The 23,590-nt window shown below is 54.8% G+C and overlaps 2 protein-coding genes and 1 pseudogene across 3 annotated transcripts; 2 read left to right on the forward strand and 1 right to left on the reverse strand.

Annotated features, from left to right (window-relative positions):
• Nucleotides 1-2,300: 2,300 nt before the first annotated feature.
• Nucleotides 2,301-3,227, forward strand: LOC309601287 (olfactory receptor 14C36-like; the record flags this gene model as incomplete). Its single annotated transcript, XM_082334245.1, has 1 exon — nucleotides 2,301-3,227. The coding sequence occupies one exon, from the start codon at nucleotides 2,301-2,303 to the stop codon at nucleotides 3,225-3,227; it is 927 nt and encodes a 308-aa protein (XP_082190371.1).
• An 8,478-nt stretch (nucleotides 3,228-11,705) lies between these two features.
• Nucleotides 11,706-12,632, forward strand: LOC309601260 (olfactory receptor 14J1-like; the record flags this gene model as incomplete). The annotated part of the gene is made up of 1 exon (XM_082334224.1): nucleotides 11,706-12,632. The coding sequence occupies exon 1, from the start codon at nucleotides 11,865-11,867 to the stop codon at nucleotides 12,630-12,632; it is 768 nt and encodes a 255-aa protein (XP_082190350.1). The 5' UTR covers nucleotides 11,706-11,864.
• A 3,265-nt stretch (nucleotides 12,633-15,897) lies between these two features.
• Nucleotides 15,898-16,833, reverse strand: LOC309601288 (olfactory receptor 14C36-like; annotated as a pseudogene). The gene has a single exon. The product of its transcript is annotated as an olfactory receptor 14C36-like (transcript).
• Between the last annotated feature and the right edge of the window lie 6,757 nt (nucleotides 16,834-23,590).

The raw sequence follows: 23,590 nt of genomic DNA on the forward strand, positions 1-23,590 counted from the left end.
GACACTGCCTGCAGGCAGCGAGGGGAGATGAGAGAAGTAAGAGTGATCTTAAAGGCTGTGTGGGGTGGGAGGATGCTGAGAGCTCACTGCAGGAGAAATCTTCACGGCCTTGAACACAGTAAGTCTCTGGCAGCAGGGCAATGCACATGAGAGCCTTTGAGGTGTCTCATAGACGTGGCACATCGTGCTGCAGATAGGAAATGGCTGGATGGCGCTCCGGTTCTCTTTACTGTGGAGAAGGACGTGCTCCAAAACAGGGATACCCTGCCACACTGTCAGAGGACAGAACATGACGCTGCCTTCTCCTGGGGATGGCTGCAGGGGTGTGCATCCAGGGGTGCCCAGGGCTGTGCATCAGAGCAGGGTCCCTGCACCCCAGGGCGCTGAGTGCTGGGGCAGAGACTCTGCAACCTGCCAGGGTCAGCACTCAGCCTTCCTGGGGATCTCCACACGACACTGTGGAGAGGAGACGTGGGTTGAAGAAGTAACCCCTGGCCAGGCAGGATCCTTCTGCTGTTCAGAGGGTGCAGGATGGGTCAGGGCTGCTCAGACTTCTGCATCACCCAGAAGACATTTGCAGAGATTTCATTTTAAAGATGGATGACAAGGTAGGGAATTACAGGAAAGGGAAGGAGCCTGTGCTTAGAGTTTTTCCTTTCTTTTTTAGCTGGGTGGGCAGTGGGAGATGGGAATGTATTTCTTTGCTCTGGAGAAGGCAATGAGACCCCAGTTCTCATCAGGACTAGTCTGAGCTGCTCCTTAGCCCCTGCACACACAGAGATGCCCCTGGGCAGTGCCCTGCTGCCAGGAGGTGCCTGCAGGGCAGAGCTGAGCACACAGGGGGCAGGATCAGGTCTGTGAGCATGAAGAGGGAGGAGACGTGGGGACACAGAAAGAGGTTGTGGCCAAGAAGAACTCCAGGCAGCAGAGCCATGGGCAGGAAGGAAGAGAGACCTACTGCCAGCAATGCTGTGGGAGGAGGGATCAGGCATCTCCCTGCCATCCCCTGCAGTGCAGGTGCTTTACTGGGAGCAACCCCCTGGTCTCCTCACTCACACAGCACAGCCTCTGCCCTTAATGGCATGGGGGGAGAGTCATGAGTTGCCTTCCCAGCAGCCTGACCACCAGAGAGGAGAGAAACTCAAGTGTGTGACTGTGTCTCCCTCTCCTGCCTCCCCTGGCAGGGCTCCTTTGGCATGTTCTCCTCTTCTCCCTGATGCTCTTCTTCTTACTGTTACACTCACTGGTGTGCGGGAGTGAGGATTCAAATGCAGCTCAGACACCAATGCTGCGTGTGCTGTCATGCACATATGGCCATGGAGGAAAAGCATCCAGATCGCACCCTGTTCACCTGTGGGGTTCTGGGTACTGCAGTGTGTGCGGCTGGCAGGGATCTCAGCCTCCCTTCAGGACATAACAAATTCAGGAGAGTTGACTCTGTCCTTGGGAGGTCCTGCTGGGCTGCAGGCTGCCCTCCCGTAGGGCACAGTTCTCCCAGGGCATCTCTGTGTTTTGCAGGAGCCCCGTGGAGAAGACACCTCGGTGCTAAAGCCATTGAGATGCTGCTGGGTGGCTGCATGTGGGCACCTGTAATGAGCCCTCTGTGTCCCTGGTTGGGAGGGCAGAGCTGAGATCCTCCTCAGGTACGATGGGATGGGGTGAGGGGTTTGGAGATCTGCACTTGGAAACTGGATTCCCCTGCTCCCAGCAGTGGCCTCTTTCTTTTGGGGGAACACCCGAGTGCGATAGTCCTCCAGGTGGAAGAGCTGCCAGCACAGGGCAGCTGAGAGCAGGGCTGATGGACAGAGCGGCTGTCCTCACTCTGCACTAAGGGACAGTCCCTGTGCCCAGTCTCAGCACCCACAAGGTTTCCCTTGCAGTGCAGCAGAAATGCCAGGCATTGCTGCATTCAAATCACTCCTCAGCTGTGCTGGGGCAAGTAGAACAGAAGGCACAACCCAAACTCCCCACAGCTCTGCTCTGCAGTCAGGTGAATTGGGAGTGACAATGCTGAGAAGTTTTCTTATATCACGAGTGGATTTAATCTGAGATCACTCCGAGTTCCCATTTACCTTTTTCTATAGGACAGGACTGACCCCTGCAGAGCCCCCAGCAGAGCCTCCTGCTCCCTGAGGCACCCTCAGCCAGCACCAACCAGAGCTCACCAAAGCTCTTCCTGAAAAGTGAAAGGCTCTTTGGGAACTTTCTTTAAGAAAGTGAGTAGATTTTTCACAAAGCAGTCAGCCCTAACTTCTCACTTTTTACTTCCTTGAACAGATCCCCATGCCCAGAAGCAGCAGATGTCCAACAGCAGCTCTGTCACCCAGTTCCTCCTCCTGGCATTCACAGGCACACGGGAGCTGCAGCTCTTGCACTTCTGGCTCTTCCTGGTGATCCACCTGGCTGCCCTCCTGGGCAACGGCCTCATCATCACTGCTGTAACCTGCGACCACCGCCTCCACACCCCCATGTACTTCTTCCTCCTCAACCTTTCTAGTCTTGACCTGGGCTCCATCTCCACCATTATCCCCAAATCCATGGCCAATTCCCTCTGGGACACCAGGGACATCTCCTATGCAGGATGTGCTGCCCAGCTCTTTCTGTTTGTCTTTTTCATTTCAGCAGAGTATTTCCTTCTCACCATCATGGCCTATGACCGCTACGTGGCCATCTGCAAACCCCTGCACTATGGGACCCTCCTGGGCAGCAGAGCTTGTGTCCACATGGCAGCAGCTGCCTGGGGCACTGGGTTCCTCTATTCTCTCCTGCACACGGCCAATACATTTTCACTCCCTCTCTGCCAAGGCAATGCTGTGGACCAGTTCTTCTGTGAAGTTCCCCACATCCTCAAGCTCTCCTGCGCACACTCCTACCTCAGGGAGGTTGGGCTTCTTGTGGGTAGTGGTTTTCTTTTTTTGGGATGTTTTGTTTTCATTGTGCTGTCCTACGTGCAGATCTTCAGGGCTGTGCTGAGGATCCCCTCTGAGCAGGGACGCCACAAAGTCTTTTCCACATGCCTCCCTCACCTGGCCGTGGTCTCCCTCTTTATCAGCACTGGCATGTTTGCCCACCTGAAGCCCCCCTCCATCTCCTCCCCTTTGCTGGACTTTGTGGTAGCAGTGTTGTACTCAGTGGTGCCTCCAGCATTCAACCCCCTCATCTACAGCATTAGGAACCAACAGCTCAAGGGCGCAGTATGGAAAATTATGACTGGATGTAAGCAATAAACTCCCCATTATCTTCTGAGTAGTAGTTATAATGTAACTCATTTCAGGACCAGCCTGACTTCTGAAGTTTTTGTTGTTTGTGGTGGTTTTTTAATTGTGATAATGTTGTCATCTCCTTTCTAATTCACTGTCTACTTTTTTTTCTGACCGAGTGGCTATGTAAATGAGGAGCCATGCTCTCTGTGTGTTTCAACAAAATAAAGGGCCTTACAGTGACTTTTTTTTCCTGACATCCTTCCTCCAAGGCCTTTTTGGAGCTGCAGGGACAGTTCCTGTGTGCATGGGTGGAGGGGAAAAGAGTCCCGGCATGGCAGCACTGTCAGGGAGCACCAGCGCTTGGTCTTCCAGGGCTGTTCTCTTTCCACTTCCACACTCTCTTTCTGATCCCTTGCGTTGTTGGAAGGCTTGAGTGCTCTGGCAGCTTGGTCATAGCCGTGCTGTGTGGTCGTCCTGTGACCGCAGGCAGGGACAGGCAATGGGCATTTCTATGACAGAGCTGACCTCCATAACAGCATTTCCATAAAGAAAGGTGTTTTCCTCAGACAGTGCCAGAAGGCTTAGGTCTTCTTCCAATTTTTTCTCAAGACCATGCCCAGGAATATGGCCTGTACATGGAAACACCAGTATACAGCTAAACAATGTGAGTGTGCAGGGTTGGGCCACACAGGAGCGTCTTCGCACAGCCGGGCCCCCTGTGAGAGACCTGAAGGACCAGCAGAGCTGGGTCTGGTCTGTGCCCGTGTTTTCTGGACACCCTGGGGAAGCTGCCCCAGGGCAATCATCCTGCACTAGCCCCTCACAACCACCATTGCCAGCACTGGCCTCTCACCCCAGCCTGAGTAGGTTCTTTGCCCCTCCATGGAAGGTCACCAAAGGAGTAGGTCAGCAGTCCATGTTTGCATTGTGCAGAGGAAATGTAAGCACGCACATCACGTACATGAGCTGAGATGAACCTGAGTGAGCACAAATGCCATCAGCTATTCCTTGGCGTTCCATGAAGGCCTGTGGGACAGACAGTGCCTCGAGGTCACTTCCCGTTGGGAGTAACATCCCCTGGGAAACCACCTGAATGAAGCACTGGGATGTGCTTCCTTGAGCCGAGGTCCCTGTGTCCATTCCTCATGACGAGGGGCATCTCAGGTGAGTGCAGTTCAGAGTGATACACCACAGAGCTGAGGTGTCTGTCAGCCTCTGGCAGTGGCAGCAGGAGGCCAGAGAGTCCCTATGACTCCTGCAGTGCCCTGCCTCTGTGTGTAAGAGGGAAAGACTCTGTCTCTGAACACCCCTAGGTGCATAAGGAGTCCACGAGGCCAGCTCAGATGTGGACGCCCGAAAGAACCCTGCCCTTTCTGTGTGTGACTCCAGGAACAAACCCCACTGGACCAGCAAGATTCATCTCAGCTGCCTGGGACAGTCTCATTGCAAGGGCTCCTGTCTGCCAAGTCACCCTTGCCCGTGATTCTGGATTGTGCTCTCAAAAGTGCCAGAGCAATCAGAAAGGTTCTGAGGTCCCTGGAAAAGTCAGAGGTCAATCCCATCTTCAGGAAGGACAGGAATGGGAACTGGGAGAATTACAGGCTGGTCAGCCTACCTCTGTCCCTGGGAAGGGGATGGGACACGTCCTCCTGCAGCGGTTTCCAGGCACTTGAAGGACAAGAAAGGGATTGCTGAACCAAAAAGGGCAGGGGAAAGAAAGGCATGTTGTGTACATGGAATTTTGCAAGGCCTTGGACTCCTGTGGTATCCTTATAGCCAGATTAGTGCTACCTGGGCTGAAGAAGCGGACGTTGGGTGGGAAGTTGGCAGGATAAGCAAGGCCAAATGTCACCAGTGGTACAAAGTCCTCTGGGCAGCCAGCTGCTGATGGCATCCCTCAGTGACCAGCACTTGGGCCAACACTCTTGAATGTCTTTATTATCCGCGTGTATGATGTGATGGAGCACACTTTCAGCTCCTTTCTGGATGATGTAAAGCTGGGCGGAGGCCTTGAACAACCTCATCTGGTTCACCCTGCCTTGAGCAGGAGAGTGAGGCAAGATGATGTTCAGAGCTCTCTTCAGACACAATTCATTCTATGGCTCAGTGAATCTTTCCCTTGGAGAGGTTTTTGAAGAGAGAATAGGTGGAGGTCTGTGATGATCGCCCTGGGGCAGCTTGCTCGCGGTGTGCAGGGACTACGGCACAGAGCAGGTCCTGCTCTGCTGGCCCTTCAGGTCTCTGCCAGGCCTGGCTGTGTGAGGACACTGCTGCGTGCCCCCACCCTCCACACTCACACAGCTGAGCTGTACGCTGGTGTTTTCGTTTCCTGGGAACTTTCCAGCCCAGCCCCTCCCCAGCTCTCCCCACCTCCTCTGCCCGCTCCCCATCCCATCCCAGGAGAGCAGCCCAGTCTGGGCTGGCCCCATGGCAATGCCAGCCACAGGGTGCTGCAGAGCTCTGAGCACAGGAACAGGGTGCTCTTTGTATTTCTCCCCTCCACAGCCATGGTGCCCTGCTCTTCTCCCTGGACACCCCTTCTCCCCAGAGAGCCTTTCCCCAGGGGAGTGTGTCCGTGCTGGCCTGGCTGGCAGTTCCTGCACCCCTGGCCACGTTCCCCACAGGGCCCTGAGCTGGCGGTGCTGCTCTGCAGAGCGAGGGGGCTGTGGTGCCCTGGGGCCATGGGGTGGCCCTGCACTGGCCGTGCTGGTCAGGGTGAGAAGCAGACCCAGCCAGGCAGGGATCACTGCTGCTGAGCCCCTTTCCCTCTTCCACTTCCCAGCTGGCCTAGGACCAAGGAAGGTGCTCAGTAGGACCCTGACACATTTCCATATGCCTCTGCGTTTGGCTGCTGCACTAAACCTGACATGGGGTGTTTCAGCTAGGGTGTCATGGATCACTCTCCAGTGTCATGTCCCTTGGCCTTCTGCTTGCTAACAGCCCATCCTGGGACTGCAGAGAAAGAGCACCCTTGGATGCAGCCCATGTGCTCAGTAGACTCCGAAGGGGTGAGCTTGCTTAAGGAGCCCCTGACTTGATCCTCGTCCACTGCTGGTTGTTCTCCTCCTCCTTGAGTCCTGCCTGAGGGCACAAAGACCTGGGAGAGCTTGCTGGTGAAGACAGAGGAAAAGAAGACATCGTGTACTTCAGACCGAGCTGCATCTGCTCTTCCTAAATTCAGCAGTGGCCCACTTCACCTTTCTTTGGTTTTGTCATGGTTAAGGAAGATGTAGCAGCTTACCTCGTTGCCCTTTGACATCCCTTGCAAGCTTGACCTTTTGGGGAGCTTAGACTCTCCTAACACAATCCTTATTTCTCCAGACAACGTTTCTAAGCTCCTCCTTTGGAGCCTCTCCCTGCTTCCAATTCCTGGTGGCACTGGAGCTCAGCTGTGAGGTTCCTGTTTAGCTCAGTGGGTTTCCTGAGGTGAAGGGTTGTTTCCCTGCGTATGAGGACAGACCCTTCCTGTGCCCGGAGGAAGATGTCCTTAAAGGCCTCTCAGCTTTCGTAGATTTTTCCCTTTCAGGGCTTCCTCTACATGGGATCTCCTGCTACCAGAGCCCTGAGCAGGACAATGTCTGCTTCTCTCAGAGAGAGATCCCAAACCTGAGCTCTGCTGGTCTCTTGCCTTACATCCCTTGGGAACTGGGACGCAACATTTTCATGGTCATCACAGCCAAGGCTGACACTTCAACATCCCTGACCGGCCCTGACTCACCCTCTTGGCCAGCTTGGCAGCTGGGAAAAGAAGTTGACCCCAAGACTCTCCCGGACCCCATGGGACTGTTTGCACCCAAGCACTTTGCCCGTCCAGTGAGTGCAAGGGTTGCTGATCTGGAGACTTCCTCGGGCTGCCTACAGAAGACTTTGTCCACTTCCTCACCCTGACTGATGGTTCTAACTCCCACTTTCATGTCACCTTCACTGGTTTCTCCTCTGTTCCTCACCCACAAACGCTCACGCAGCCTGTCTTCTGCCCCACCATACATTCGACCTGCCCCATCCTTCATAGAGGGCGTGCCCCGGTCTCATTCTCCCACCTTCATCAATCACCCTCAGTGTCTCCTAAAGAGCCTGTATCTAGCCATGACAGTACCAACGCTGTGCAACCTCTCCCACCACGTCACCGCCATGGTTCCCTCAGAAGCTCCATGATGGAATAAGGGGCTCCAGATGCTCCTGCCTGTGTCCCAGGCTGAGGGCATTGGTGCACACTCTGGTTGCAGCAGCTCAGCAAAGGCTTCTCATGGAGAAAACTGGAACCAAGCACCCAGGACCCCGCGTATGCAAAGGCTTTCCTTCAGAGCAAAGATGGGCTGGGAAGGATGGCAGGTGGCAATGTAATGATGAAATGAGATGCTCATGAAGACAACAAGCCCTGCAGTCCCCGAGGCAGAGAAACGCAGGCCTGGGCCATGATGGCCTTGCAAGAGAGAAGTTTGCTGCCTGAGCTGACTCGGCAGCACCTTGTGCCAATCATCAGGAACACAAGGTACCCCTGAGAAAGTCCCTAGGTGAGGTAAGCCTGCACTCCAGCCAGTCTGTGGTCATCAGTGGCATGGGGTTTTTTCAGTATCATCAGGTAGGCGGGTAGAGGAGAGGGGAGAAGAGAACTGTCAGGGGTTGAGAGTACAGGGACATGAGTGGACACCCTGGTGTGATGTGCCTCCCAGTCTTGCAGCACATGTGGGTGTAGACAAGATGGACCTTGCCTCCTTGCCGGGGTGTTGGCATTCAGGTGCTGGCACAAAGGCACCGGACTCCTTTGGGAGGCCCTGCTGTGTCTGCCCAGACCCCCCTCCAGTGGGACATGGCTTTCCTGGAGGTCCTGTGCCATGTTTGGCAGCCACAGGCAGTTTCACTGGGCACCCCAGCCTCCCCTGGCATGGCACTAGAGGCCTTTCTGATGCCATTTAAAACAGAGCCTTGAAACAACGTAGGTGCCTTCACTGCAGGGATGTGCACGTGCCTGAATTTTGCAGTGAGCTGAGCTCTAGGGAGTGCAGAGGATGGAGCTGCAAGACAGGTCTGACCCTCCTTCTCGTGCACTCCTCCGCTTGGTCAGCTGAAAGTCCAGCAGCTGCCATGGAAATGTGGGTCAGACAGACATTCAGATGCCCTAAACATTGGGTGTAATGTGAGGTGGCCAAGGCACCCTCCCCACCAGCCCCATAGCTGATGCTCAGGCAGGTGTGGGTGTCCCAGGTATGCTCCATCAGAGCCTGCAGACACATCCACAAGTCTTGGACCACCCCTGGCACCTCAAATGCCACCAGGAGTTTGTGTGAGAGCAGCTGACTGCTGCCCCCCATCCCCACGCATCCCAGCAGGTGCTCAGGGCAGGGGCTGGTCTGCAGGCACCTATTTTGTGCACCCTGAGCTGAAGCAAGAGGAATCCCAGGTGCTGTGGGTCTGTGGGGTGCATGGGGGAGAGCTGAACCCCACTGCAGTCTCTGGCCTCCTCACCAGAGAGGAGAAACTTTATGGGCTCCGCTGAATCCCTGCCCTGCGCTGGGGGGAAGTGATCTCTGCCTGTCACTGCCGAGGTGTCCCGCCTGGCAATGGGATGGGGAGAGGGGTAAAGGGATGGGAACATTTACACTTCTCATAGACCACCACGCCATGTTTGGGAAAATGCCACTTCTAAAATGCATCTCTCCAGCATTCAGAGAGGGACAGGCAGTGATGACATCAGTCTGTGTCAGCCCCCGCTCCCCAGGAGAGACCCTGCTGCCTCTCAGGCGCTGTCAGCCCTTAGAGCCCCAGGGACACCTGGAGGGAGCCCAGAGGGGCAGAGAAAGTGGTGCCTTGGGCTGGGCCTCTGCTGATGAGCTGGGCTGGGCTTCTGGGATGCAGGGAGCTGCTGGCAAGTGGGCAGCACTGCAGAGAGACAGCTCTGCCCAGGAGCAGCTCCTCTGCAAAGGGCAGCAGGGCTGAGGACACTGCCTGCAGGCAGTGAGGGGAGAGGAGTGAGGCAGAGAGAGGTTAAAGGAAATCAGGAGTGGGAGGATGCCGAGAGCTCATTGTGAGACAAATCTTCCCAGCCCTTGACACGGTAAGTCCCTGGTAGCAGGGCATTGCATCTGCAGATCATGGTGGGATCTCCAAAAGCTGCTACATCCCACAGCCTGTGGGATCTTTAAGGTGGATTCTCACAGCTTCTCTAGTGCAGAGGAGGAAGGCACATTCCAGAGCAGGTTTTTCTTGCTGCACCATCAGAGGAACAGGGCATGATGGCTGCCTTCCTCTGGGGATGACTGCAAGGATGTTAAGCCGGGTGCACAGCCAGGGATGCCCAGGGCTGTCCTTCAGAGCAGGGTCCCTGTGCCCCAGCACTCTGTGTGCCAGGGTCAGTGCTCAGCCTGCCCGGGGAGCTCCCAACAGCGCTGTGGGGAGAATCTGTGGGTGGAAGAAGGGACCCCTGGGAGGGCAGGGTCCTTCTGCTGTCCAGAGAGAGCTGCATGGGTCAGGGCTGCTCACAGCTCCAGTTCAGCCCCAGAATATTTCCTCAGGGATGTTTCAAGGAGAAGGTCCTGGCAGGGATTACCATAAAGATCATGAAGATCTCCTCAGTTTGTGTTTTCAGTTTCCTACTCCAGAGGGGCTGGGAGGGGGAGAGAAAAGGATAAATGGAGAAGGAGCTCTGAAGTTTGAACAAGTCACTGAGACTGCTGAACTGCAATACTCAGTGATAAGTAGGTCTTCCAGGAGGCTGGTAAAGTGCCTTCAGCTGCTCCTCTGCCTATGGACAGCACCAGCATCACCTCTGCTGGACCCATCAGGGTTCTTCTGACTTGCCCTTTTCCACCTGCAAACAGGAACATGCACCCAGCCAGTGCCCTGCAAACAGGCAGGTTTCTGTGGGGCCAAGATGAGAGCACAGAGGGTGGGATGGGGACTGTGAGCACTGAGAGGGAAAAGACATGGGACAGGGAAACACCTCCCAGCAGGAAAATCTCCAGGCTGCAGGGAGATGATCAGAGAATGAGAGGAAACTAAAACCAGAAATGTTGTGCGAGGGGGAATTCAGAAACCTCTGTATGATCCCCTCCAGTGCAGACCCCTTCCTCTGAGCAAGCCCCCTTGCCTCCTCTCCCACCCACCAAAGCCTCTGCCCTCAGGGCTGGGGGCTCCAAGGCGTGAACCACCTCCTCTGCAGCCAGAGCTCCAGCAGAGCCGTGGTGCAGCTCTGCAGCCACGGGCCCAGTTCCCTCTGCAGAGCGCAGGGGCTGAGAGCAGCTGCCCGGCAATGGTGGTGTCTGGGAGGTGGCGTGCACAGCTGGGGAAGGGGAACGCTGTCTGAGTGCCCCAGTGCCTCTGCCCTGGCCTCTCTCAGCCACACCCTCACTGTGTCTTTCCTTGTTCCTCCACTTGTCTGTGTTATTGCTATTGTTATTCCATTCTGGCTGCAAGGCTCTCTGGGGATGGGAGTTTCAGCTGCAGAGTCACACACTGGTCTTGTGGGTCCTTACATGCAGCTGTGTCCATGGGAACAAGTGTCCCAGCTTTCATCTCATGTGTGGGGCTGTGGGCAATATGGTCTATGGGGCTGGAGAATAAGCTGTTTTTTCCTTATTCAGATGGTATCGTTAGGACACTTGGCTGTGTCCTTGAGAAGCTGTGCTTGAGAAGCTTTGTCTTTTCAAGCTGTGAGATGTCCTTCCAGAATGCAAACCTGTCCCCTAGCACCCTTTTGTTATCTGAAAGCCCCATGCAGAAGTGTAGAGATGCTACAATGGAGGAAATGCTGTTGGGTTGGTGAAATGAGCCCTGTGTGTCCTGGGCTAGAAATGGGGTGCTGAGACCTTGAGAAAGGGTGAGACATTTAACGGTCTCTGGGGGATACTTCTGTTCTCAGCAATCTCTGGTTGGTTTTCAGGGTAGCAAAACAGCGTGATCACCCTCCATCTCATGGAGAACAAGCCCACAGCAACTCAGAACAAGACGGAGAGACAGACCAGCTCCTTCTACACTAAGCCCCAGGCAATCCTTTTGCTTCCCAGGACTCCCTCTGTTCTCCCTGAGTGCAGCAGAAATGCTGAAGTTTTCTGAAATCCATGAAAACTGCCCAGGTGAGATGGGGGTGGAGCATTAAAATCCCCAAACCTCCCAAAGTGCCTTCTGTTATCCCCGTTCCTTAGCATGGGAGTGCAGATGCTGACAGGCCCTTCTGCATTAGGACCAGTTTCATCTGAGAAAGTTGAACAGCAGGACTGTCCTCTGCCCCCACCGTTCTCATGATCTCACTGCTGCAGAGCAGGGCTGACTCCTCAGCAGCCAGCGGGCAGAGGCCCTGCTCCTCACAGCACACTCAGCCAGGGCTGCAGCCACAGAGCTGAAGGAAGGTCTCCTGGAAAAGGAAGGGGGTGGGTGGGGGATGGGGCAGAGTGTGTCAGAGTGAGGGTCTAAAAGAAAGCTTTGATTTTGCTCGGAGAAATGTCCCCATCATTGACTCTTCCTGTAGGAACAGGACCACATGCCCAGAGGCAGCAACCATCCAACAGCAGCTCCATCACCCAGTTCCTCCTCCTGCAATTTACAGACAGGCGGGAGCTGCAGCTTTTGCACTTCTGGCTCTTCCTGGGCATCTACCTGGCTGCCCTCCTGGGCAATGGCCTCATCATCACCACCATAGCCTGCAACCACCGCCTCCACACCCCCATGTACTTCTTCCTCCTCAACCTTTCTGTTGTCGACCTGGGCTCCATCTCCACCACTGTCCCCAAAACCATGGCCAATTCCCTCTGGGGCACCAGAGACATCTCCTACACGGGATGTGCCGCCCAGCTCTTTCTCTTTGCCTTCTTGGTAGTAGCGGAGTATTATCTTCTCACCATCATGGCCTATGACCGCTATGTTGCCATCTGCAAACCCTTGCACTACGGGACCCTCCTGGGCAGCAGAGCTTGTGTCCACATGGCAGCAGCTGCCTGGGGCAGTGCATTTCTCAATGCTCTCCTGCACACGGCCAATACATTTTCACTCCCCCTCTGCCAAGGCAATGCTGTGGACCAGTTCTTCTGTGAAATCCCCCACATCCTCAAGCTCTCCTGCTCACACTCCTACCTCAGGGAAGTTGGGCTTCTTGTGGTTAGTTTTTCTTTAGCCTTTGGGTGTTTTGTTTTCATTGTGCTGTCCTATGTGCAGATCTTCAGGGCCGTGCTGAGGATCACCTCACAGCAGGGACGACACAAAGCCTTTTTCACGTGCCTCCCTCACCTGGCCGTGGTCTCCCTGTTTATCAGCACTGCCATGTTTGCCTACCTGAAGCCCCTCTCCATCTCCTCCCCATCCCTGAACTTGGTGGTGGCAGTTCTGTACTCGGTGGTACCTCCAGCAGTGAACCCCCTCATCTACAGCATGAGGAACCAGGAGCTCAAAGACGCACTGAAGAAGCTCATTCAATCCATAGCCTTTCAGCAGCAATGAGCTGCCCGTGTCTCTTTCCAAGTGATCTCCAGTGTATCTGGGGAACCTCTTGTGCTTTGGGCATTTAATCTGTGATAACTGTGCTTCTCCAGGAATGTCTGCATGCACTCCACTTCTCCAGAGGCATGAACCCAGTCTGTCTGACTCAAAGGTCTTTGCACATTTGTCTTGCCTGGTGGCACAGCTGGCCTCCCATGTCACATCTCTGTAATAAAAGGGGGTTTCCTCAGTGCTGGTGTCTGGAGGTTGGGCTCTTCTTCCAAAGCTGAGCTCAGGAACAGGCTGAGGAAGTTGTCCCCCACGAGGCCGTGCTGCTGTGCTGGTGTTCTCCATGGGCTGAGGGGAGGAGGGCATGGGGCAATGTGTTCGGGAATGGGACTGGAGGGAGCTTTCACTGGTGCCCTCCCTATTCAGCCACTTCCAGCACTCTCTACTCTGCACAGGTTTATGGGTGAGTTTTGCTGCATGGCCATTTTTGACCTCTCTCCTTGTCCAGACCCTGGAAGACGCTGGGTCAGGGATGTCTGCGAAACCCCACATGGGGTGTGGATAGGTCTGGGTAGGTTCCAGGACGTGGGGGAGGCTGTCTCAAGTAGGAGGAAAAGAAGGGGGACAGGGCACAAAGTGATGTTGTCCTGGTTTCAGCTGGGATAGAGTTAATTTTCTTCTTAGTAGCTGGTATAGTGCTGTGGTTTGGGTTTAGGATGAGAACAATGTTGAGAACACACTGATGTTTTGGTTCGGGCTAAGTAGTGCTAAGTTGTTGCTAAGTAGTTGCTAAGTAGTGCTCACACTGGTCAAGGACTTTTCAGATTCCCATGCTCTGCCAGGTGTACAAGAAGCTGGGAGGGGGCACAGCCAGGACAGCTGACCCAGACTGGCCAAAGGGCTATTCCTTACCCCATGACGTCATGCTCAGTATATAAGCTGGGGAAGAAGAAGGAAGGGGGGGACGTTCTGTGTGATGGTGTTTGTCTTCCCAAGTAACCGCTACGCATGATGGAGCCCTGCTTTCCTGGGGATGGCTGAACACCTGCCTGCCCATGGGAAGGAGACAATGAATTCCTTGCTTTGCTCTGCTTGTGCACGCGGCTTTTGCTTTACCTATTAAACTGTTCTGTTTTATTGTACTTCAATTATTAAACTGTTCTTATCTCAACCCATGAGTTTTCTCACTTTTACCCTTCTGATTCTCTCCCCCATCCCATTGGGGGGGAGCGAGCGAGAGGCTGTGTGGTGCTTAGTTGCTAACTGGGGTTAAACCACGACAGTCCTTTTTGGCACCCAACGTGGGGCACAAACCCACAACCCTGGGATTTAGAGTCCCGTGCTCTACTGATTGAGCTCACGGAGATCACGCAAGAGAATCTATTCCTCACTCCAGATACATCCTTTGCCGTTGATACCACACCAGGGTTCTGGCTATTGCTGAACACTGCTCGCAGAGCATCAAGGCTTTCTCTCTCAAACACGTCCCACAGAAGACAGTAGGCTTGTGGGGTGGGGGGGGGCAAGAAAATGGGAGTGAAGACAGCCAGGACAGCAGACCTGAACGGACCCAAGGGCTGTTCCATACCAAAGGATGTTGTGCTCAGCAATAAAACCTTGGCAAAAGCAGGAGGGAGGAGTGTTGTTCGTTGTTATGGTGTTTGTCTTCCCAAACCAGTGTTATGTGTGCTGAGGGTCTGCCCCCCAGCAAGTGGCTAAACATCTGCCTGCCCCCGGGAACTGGTGCATGAATTCCTCTTTTTGCTTTGCTTGCACACATAGCTGTTTCTTTTCTTATTAAGGTGTCATTCTCTTGACCCATGAGACTTTTCTCCTTCCTCTGTTTTCTCTCCATCCTCTAGGAGAGGGCAGTGAGTGAAAACCAGGGTGGGTCTGGCTGAGGTCAACCCACCACAACAATCATAACCTACGCTCCAAGCGGGGCCTCACCAGGGTTCCCTGGGGCTGTGCAGCCAGGATGTGGGATGCACTGGGGTCCCTGCATGGGCTCAGGGGAGGGCCCGTGCAGACACCCAACACCCAGCGCAGAGGGACTGAGGTGGTGCCTGTGGGCTGACAGTGGGGCAGAGTGTGACAGATGCGCTCGACCCCTTGACCGGACTGCTTCGGTTTCCCAAGTAACCGTTACGCATGATGGAGCCCTGGTTTCCTGGGAATGGCTGAACACCTGCCTGCCGATGGGAGGTAGTGAATGAATTCCTTGCTTTGCTTTGCTTGTGTGCACGGCTTTGGCTTTACCTATTAAACTGTCTTTATCTCAAGCCACAAGTTTTTTCACTTTTACTCTTCCAATTCTCTCCCCCATCCCTCCGGGGGGGAGGGAGTGAGCGGCTGTGTGGTGCTTAGTTGCTGGCTGGGGTTAAACCACGACACCGCCACAGGCTGCTGCAGAGCTCTGGGCACTCACCCCACAGCCCCAGCCCCTCTGAAGGGCACAGCAGCTCCTGTTGGGCAGGGAGGAGTCTCAGCCTCCCCATCAGCCCCAGGGCTGGAGGCTCACCATGGCATGAGGAAAGGGAGGTTAGGGAAACTGCAGGAAGCATGGTCTCTGGTCCAGGACATGCCACAGACTGACCATGGCCCATCATTGCCAGTACCCCTCCCCACGCCAGCACAAGAGTCCTGGGCAGGGCACAGAGCAGCCTGCCCCGAGTGGATGCCTGCAGAAAGAGGTTTCTCTTTCTCATGGATTCCCCCCTGCAGGTGCAGAAATGCTCCCTTGCTCTTTTCCCTGGCCACCCCTTTCCCCTGGCCAACTTATCTTGGTTCCCACCCTGTGCTCTCCACAGGCCCCTGAGCTGGCAGTGCTGCTCTGGAGAGACCAGGTCCTGCTGTTGTCCACAGCCATGGCTTCAGGGAAGCAGCAGCCCCAACGTGAAGGTGGCAGAAAGGCTCTGCCCACTGAGGCAGTGCGGGGCAGCCCCGACGTCCACAAGTGCCTGCTCCTCCATGTGGCAGCTGGGCTCGTGGCTCCTTGACCCCTCCTGTATGCTGGGGCTGCAACCCCAGCGCCAGAGGAGTTGTACGAGATGGGAGCAGAGTCAAAGAAAGAATTTTCTGCTGGATTCTTTATTGTGTTTCCCTAGACAGGGAGCCTGGCTCCATATCTATGTGGGGTCTTTTACGTCAGAAAGCTCTGGCAGGGGGGTAATAAAAATATTATTTCAGTGGAAGTAATATATGACGTAAAATAAACAAACACAAGAAATATATGATCAAAAGAGCATGTGAGCTTTTCCTGAGGATGATGGCCACCTTACTGATGCTGCAGTAGTCCGTGTTCAAAGAGTTTCCTCAGGGCCTCTTTGATGTCTGTGTTCCTCATGCTGTAGATGAGGGGGTTCACTGCCGGAGGCACCACTGAGTACAACACTGCCACCACCACATCCAAGGATGGGGAGGAGATGGAAGGAGGTTTCAGGTGGGCAAGCATGGCAGTGCTGACAAACAGGGAGACCACGGCCAGGTGAGGGAGGCATGTGGAAAAGGCTTTGTGGCGTCCCTGCTCAGAGGGGATCCTCAGCACGGCCCTGAAGATCTGTACATAGGACAGCACAATGAAAACAAAACAAGCAAAAAAGAAGAAGGTGCTAAATATGACAAGCCCACCTTCCCTGAGGTAGTCATCGGAGCAAGAAAGCTTGAGGATGTGGGGGATTTCACAGAAGAACTGGTCCACAGCATTGCCTTGGCAGAGGGGGAGTGAAAATGTATTGACAGTGTGCAGGAGAGCATAGAGGAACCCAGTGCCCCAGGCAGCTGCTGCCATGTGGACACAAGCTCTGCTGCCCAGGAGGGTCCCGTAGTGCAGGGGTTTGCAGATGGCAATGTAGCGGTCATAGGCCATGATGGTGAGAAGAGACTACTCTGCACCAAACAAGAGGAATACAAAGAAGACCTGGGCAGCACATCCTGCGTAGGAGATGTCCCTGGTGTCCCAGAGGGAATTGGCCATGGCTTTGGGGACAGTGGTGGAGATGGAGCCCATGACGAGAACAGAGAGGTTGAGGAGGAAGAAGTACATGGGGGTGTGGAGGCGGTGGTCACAGAATACGGAGGTGATGATGAGGGCGTTGCCCAGGAGGGCAGCCAGGTGGATGGCCAGGAAGAGCCAGAAGTGCAAGAGCTGTAGCTCCCATGTGTCCGCGAAGGCCAGGAGGAGGAACTGGGTGATGGAGCTGCTGTTGGACATTTACTACTGCTGGGTATGGGCACTGTCATTGGAGGAAAAGACAGTAACAAGTTAAGGGAGACTTCTCTGAGCAAAATCAAAGCCATTTCTCATACACCCGCGCCCTGCTACACACAGACACCCTTTTCCAGTTCTAGGAGACCTTCCTTCAGCTCTGTGGCTGCAGCCCTGGTTGGTGCTGGCTGAACGTGCCATGAGGAGCAGGGGCTCTGCCTGCTGGCTGCTGAGAGTTCAGCCCTGCTCTGCAGCGGTGGGTTCATGGGAAGAGTGGGGGCAGGGGCCAGTCCTGGTGTTCAACCTTCTCTCATGAAACTGCTCCTAGTGCAGAAGGGGCTGTCAGCATCTGCACTCCCAGTGATAAGGAACTGAGGTGGCAGAAGGCACGTTGAGAGGTTTGGGTTTTTTACAGCTCCTCCTGACCTCCTACCCAGGGGAGTGTTCTTGGATGTCAGAAAGCCTCAGCATTTGTGCTGCACTCAGGGAGAACAGAGGGAGTCCTGCGAGGCAAGAGGAGTGCCTGTGGCTTAGTGCAGAGGGAGGGGAGCTGGTCTGTCCCTCTGTCTGGCTCCCAGCTGCCCTGGGCTTGCACCGTTTTGAGCTGGAGGGTGATCACATTCCCATATTACCCTGAAAAACCACCAAACACTGCTGTGAGCAGAGGGATCCATCTCAGACCTCTAAATATCTCATCTTTCCTGAGGTCTCAGCTCCCCACTTCACAAACCCATCAGCATCTTCTGGATGGTTCTTCCATCTTCCATCTTCTTCCATCTTCCCCACTAAAAGATCCCCACTAAAAGGTCCCCCACTGCCCAGGGTTTGGCTACAGGGACACACAGGAGACAGGAGCAGCAAGCTTTCAACTGCCTGTAGCTCCAAGCAGCACCTGGGTACTTGGGAGGGGTCTGAGGGAATGGAGACTAATGGGAGGAGGAAAACCAGAGGGACACTCAAAAAGGCATCTGTGCAGACAGTCTGCTGGAGAAGATGACTTGAGAAATGGTCAGTTGAATCAGGACATGGGGGAATACCTAGAAGATTAGTGAGATTCTGTACACTCCATACTGTACAGAGCAGTGGTCAAGCAAGTGCTGGGAAGATCAAGGTTTCTTCTCCCGAGAGCAGTACACATCCTGGAGAGTTTCATGATGGCAGCACAGGAAAACATTCTCTCTCTATGAAAAGTATTCAAACATTTCAGCTGATGAAAATGTTCCCATACTACATAAATGTTGAGAAAGTTGCCTCATCTTTGCAGGCCGAGCTCAGTTCCTGACCACAAGCCTCTAGTGCCACTTCAGGAGGTCCTGGTGTGCCTGATACACTCACCTGGGACTGGGAGTGACCACAAGGGGCTGTCAGAGACAGCAGCAAAGGTCCTTCCTCAGGGCTGGGGTGTACGGCCAGAGATGGAAATGGCCGGTGGGTGGGACTGGTCTGGGACAATTTCCTGGACTGGGAGTGACCACAAGGGGCCGTGGGAGACCTGGACCCTCCAATGAAAACTGCAGATGGAGGGTGACACCAGGCATCTGTGCTCCTGCAACTCAACCCACCCTGGCTTCCAAAATTGTTCTTAAAAAAAAAAAAAAAAGTCACTCCTATTTCTAAATGTCTCCATCTGAAGTGAGTCTCTGCACCCACCTCCTCTCTGCTTCCATTACCTATGGAGCTTCCTCATGAGTTCCCTCTTCACCCAAGCTGGTCTTGTCAGCTATGTACTCACTGCTGCTCTTTGTGGGCGATTCTCCAGTTAAAGACCAGTTGTATTGAGTTGTGCTGCCCTTCCCTGCTGCCCATGGGATCCCCACTAAAAGCCCCCTGAACAGGCCAAAGTCTTCCCCTCTCAGGTCTGACACCTGCACTCTGCTCCTCTCCCTCCTCAGGCTGCTCAAGAGCTGGGACCCCTCTATTTCATGGCCTCTACAGTCAAGGATGACCCTGGTTTTCAGGTCCCTGACCACTCTTCATGGTTTGCAAGGACCTGATCCAGGTGACCATCACCTATGTTGGTCCAGCTGGTGGCTTTGCAAAGAAATTGCTCCAACACCCTCCAGAAACCTATTGGTCTGTTTTCACAGTGCTGTGTTCCCCCTCCAATGAATGTCAGGGTCATTAAAGTCCCCTCAAAGAGCCCCATGTCACTGATGTGGAGGCTTCCTTGAGTTGCTTAAGTAAGAGCTTGTCCACCTCCTCCCCTTGATCACCAGTTCCTTATCTCCCATCACGATGTCACCCTAACTGGCCTCTCCTCCAATCCTCACCCACAAGGACTCACCCAACCTGTTGACTTTCCCAGCAAGGAGCTCCCGACATCCAAGCAACTCCTTCACACAGAAAGTATTCCTCTTGTGATGCTCCCAGCCTGTGCCTCGTGAAGAGCCTTTATCCATCCATTGCAGCACGCCAGCTATGGGAGGTGTCCCACTGTGCCTCAGAAGTCACAGCTTGTGACAGACCTCGGGGCTCCAGCTCCTCCTGGCTGTTCCCAGTCAGAGGAGAGTGTTGCACACCTGGGCTGCAGCCCCCGAGTTGTGGCTCCAGGCCAAGCTCAGCCTTGTCATGCTGAACAGGGACACCAAGCGCCCAAGAGCCCATGTGCGCAAAAGCTTTGCTGCATGGCAGAGACATGCTGGAGTGGATGGCAAATGGCATTGTAAGAAAGACTTGAGGTGCTCCAAAAGAGAGCAATGCCTGCTGTCCCCAAGGTTAGAGAGAAACAGGGCTGGGCTGGGCAGCCCTGGCAGGAGAGGGCATGGCTGTCTGTGGTGTCCCTGCAGCCCTGGAGGGCCTTTGGTGGAGAGAGGCACTGATCTCCTGGAAGGACAAGGTGCTGCTGAAAGCATCCTTGGGTGTGGACATCCTGTGATATCGCCACACTCGAAATTCACTGGGGTCCTTGAAGACTGTATCGTCAAGAGGGTGAGTAAAGGATGGGGCAGAGAAGAACTAGAAGAAGCTGAGAACATAGGCCCACAAGTGGAGAGCCCAGTGCAATGTGCTTCTTACTCATGCAGTGCCTTGCATCTGCTGGATAGAGATGGGACAGGGCTGGCCTCACTGCCCGGGTGGCAATCAGTCACCTGCACACAAGCACCGAAGGAATCTGAGATGGTGCCTGGGGTGTCTGTCATGCACCCGCTCTGAGGGGACATGGCTTTCCTGTGGGTACTGTGCTGTCCCTGCCAGCCACACGCAATTTTAGTGGAGAGCCTTGGCGTCTCACAGAGCCCTACAGGCCTGTGTTTGGCCATTCAATGAGCATCTGCCCTGAATTAGGTTAGGCTCCATGGGGATGTGGGAGACAACTCTTGTTGCAGGCAACGGACAGCTAGTCAGTACAGCTAAAGGAGGGGAGAAAGAGAAAGACTTCCCTCTCCCTCAGGCACAGACCTCCATTTGGTCAGCTGGACACCTCTCTAGGCGGCCCTGAACAGCGTGAGTAGGGACAGGGCGTGATGTCCTAAATGTGGGCGTCTGTCGTCATTTCAGCTGGCATCCTCACCAGGCTGCAGGATGATGCCATCAGTGACCATGGGACCACAGAAAAGGAGTGCAGGTGCCTATTTTTAGCAGACAGCATGACTGAAGCAAGAGGAATCTCACCTCCTGGGGTTTTGTGGCAGGCACAGGAGGGAGCTGAGGTCCCTTCCAGCCCCAGGACTACAAATCCAGGAGGAGATGCCTCCATTGCCTCAGCTGATTGCCTTCTCTCAGCACGGGTAAAGGAGATGCCTCCCTGCCAGTGTCCAGGTGTCCTGTCTCATGATGGGTCAAGGAAGGGGGATTCTCAGACCTAACTGTGTCTCGGAGAGGAGAAAGGCCACTGCTGCAAAGAAACGTCTCTGTGGAGGTGAGACAGGCAACATCGGTGATTCCTTCAGTCTCTTCCCAAGGAGGTTCCTGGAGAGCCCCAGGGACACCTGGAGGGAGCGCCGAGTGGGGTGGGGGGCAGAGCAAGTGACGTCTTGGGCAGGTCCTCTCCTCCAGAGCTGAGACGGGCTCCTGGGGTGGAGGGAGCTCGTGGGTAGCAGGCAGCAGTGCAGAGAGACAGCTCTGCCAAGGAGCAACTCCTCTGCCAAGCGCTGCAGGGCTCTGGGAAAAGGAGTAGGGCAGAGAGAGATTAAAGGCAGCCTGGAGTGGGAGGAAAGAGGAGAGCTGCAAGGGAAGAAATCTTTCCAGCCCTTGACACGGTAAGTCTCTTGGTGCAGGGCAATGCAGCTGCCGTTCCTGGAAGGGTCTCCTAAAGCGTGCACAGCCTCCAGCCTACGGGATCTGTCAGAAGGCCTCCCAGCCCAGGGGCTCATGTTAGACAAGGGGGAAGGGGTGAGGGCAGGGTGTGCAGCCAGAGCTGCCCAGGGCATTTCAGAGGGGACTTTTCCAGAGGAAGAGCAAGGCAGGGGATCCCTTGAAGGTAAAGAGCTTTCCTGAGGCTATGCTTTCAGTTTTCTGCTGTTTCAGGAAAAAGGGAAAAGGTTCTGCTACCTTTGGAGAGGGAGACTGAGAGTCCTGAGCTGCTACACTGAGAGATCAGTAGGTCTGGTGGGAGGCAAGTCAACTGCTTCCATCCCCTCCTCTACTTCCAGAGAGCACCAGCATCACCTTTGCTGTCCTCAGCAGCGTTTGTCTGACCTGCTCCTCACTGCCTGCAAACGGGGAGTACCTCTAGAGAGTGCCTGGAACGGGGAGGTTTCTTCAGGTGAGAGCTGAGCAGACAGGAGTTGGTGATGGGGTCTGTGATTCCTGACAGGGAAAACTTGGAGGGAGAAAACAGTTCCCACCAGGGAGAGCTCCAGGCTGCAAACACATGGGCAGAGTGTTGTAGGAAACTCCAACCAGCAATGTCATGGGAGGGAGACTTTGGAAAGCTCCCTGTCATCCCCTCCAATGCAGACACCTTCCTCTGAGCAAGACCCCTGCTCTCGTCTCCCACCCAGCAGAGCTGCTGCCCTCAGGGCTGTGTGGTCCAGGGCAGGAGGTGCCTCCTCTGCAGCCAGAGCTCTGGCACAGCAGAGGGGCATCTCCCCTGACACGGGGCCGCTTCCCTCTGCAGGGCAAAGGGGCTGAGAGCGACTGCCCGGGGCTTTTGCTAACCGGGAGGTGCTGTGCTCTGCTGGGTAAGGAGAAGGCTTTCCTGAGTGCCCGGCTGCCTCTCCTCTCCTTGCTTCCCTTAGGAGGAGAGTCACAGAGCTTTTCTTTGTTTCTCGATGTGCTTGTGCTGCTCTTCTTCCTGCTCTTGGGGTCCCTGGCAGTAACAGTGGTGGTGTGGGGCAAGGGGTGGGGGTGCTGAGTGCCTGCTCTGGCCCTGACCTGGAGGGCGCTGCCCTGGAGGTGTTTCCATGGGACCAAGGTGCCCAAGCCCTCTCTTCATGTTCCTGGATTGAGACACTGCAGTGAGTGGTTGGGCAATGAGACACTGCTTCCCTTAGCAGACATCACCTTCAGACACCTGATCATGCTGGAGAGGGAGTCCTGTGGGGCTGTGAGCATCACTCCAGAAGGGCACAGCTCTCCTGTAGGACCTTGGTGATATCTGAGAGCACCCGATCTGCCCATGCCAATCAGCATCCTTGTCCTGTGCTCTCCATCCTACTCTGCAGAGCTGTGCTGGAAAGGAGAGGTGTTTTGAACTCTGCACCTTGAACAGGACCCCTCTGCTCCCAGGACAGTCCAGTGGCTTTTCTGGAGCAACCTCTGGGTGCAGCCCTCCTCCAGCTGGGAGCAGTGCAAGCACAGAGCAGCTGGGCACCAGGCTGATGGACAGAGCAGCCCTCCTGGATGGGAGCACTGATGCAGGTTTACACTGAGAGCAACAGGGCAACGAGGGAATTTTATGCTTTCCAGAATATTTCCCAAGTGGGATGGGGGTGTCTGAATACTAAACCACAGTGTAACGAGACACATTTGCTGCACCTCAGCTCCCACCTTCTTCTGGGGAAGAAAGCATCCTTCGGAGCTTTCACCCTGTGCTCTAGTGCAGCACAGGGAACTCCTCCCCAGGAAGCCTCCCTCCAAACACACTGGGCTGTTGCTGCCTCCATGGGTCATTGCTGTAAAGCAGGGCTGACCCTTCAGGAGCCCCTGGGGAGAGGGCACGGCTCTGCACAGCACACTCAGCCAGCACAAAGCAGAGCTGAAGCCTCGGAGCTGCATAACAGTCCCCCAGGAAAGAAAAGCTGCCTTAGCTATTTCACAATGAAGGAATCAAATTTTGCTCAGAGAAGCTTCTCTGAATTATTCTGGTTTTATCTCCTTTGGCAGTTTCCATGCCCAGAAGCAGCAGATGTCCAATGGCAGCTCCATGAACGAGTTCCTTCTCCTGGCATTCACAGACACATGGGAGCTGCAGCTCTTGCACTTCTGGCTCTTCCTGGGCATCTACCTGGCTGCCCTCCTGGGCAACGGCATCATCATCACTGCTGTAGCCTGTGACCACTGCCTCCACACCCCCATGTACTTCTTCCTCCTCAACCTGTCCCTCATTGACCTGGGCTGCATCTCCACCACTGTCCCCAAATCCATGACCAATTCCCTCTGGGACACCAGGGCCATCTCCTACACAGGATGTGCTGCCCAAGTCTTTCTGTTTGTCTTTTTGATTTCAGCAGAGTTCTGTCTCCTCACCATCATGGCCTATGACCACTACATTGCCATCTGCGAACCCCTGCACTATGGGACCCTCCTGGGCAGCAGAGCTTGTGTCCACATGGCAGCAGCTGCCTGGGGCAGTGCATTTCTCAATGCTCTCCTGCACACG

This window comes from Platalea leucorodia (assembly GCF_965183815.1).
Source record: "Platalea leucorodia genome assembly, chromosome: 30".
Taxonomy (NCBI): Eukaryota; Metazoa; Chordata; class Aves; order Pelecaniformes; family Threskiornithidae; genus Platalea; species Platalea leucorodia.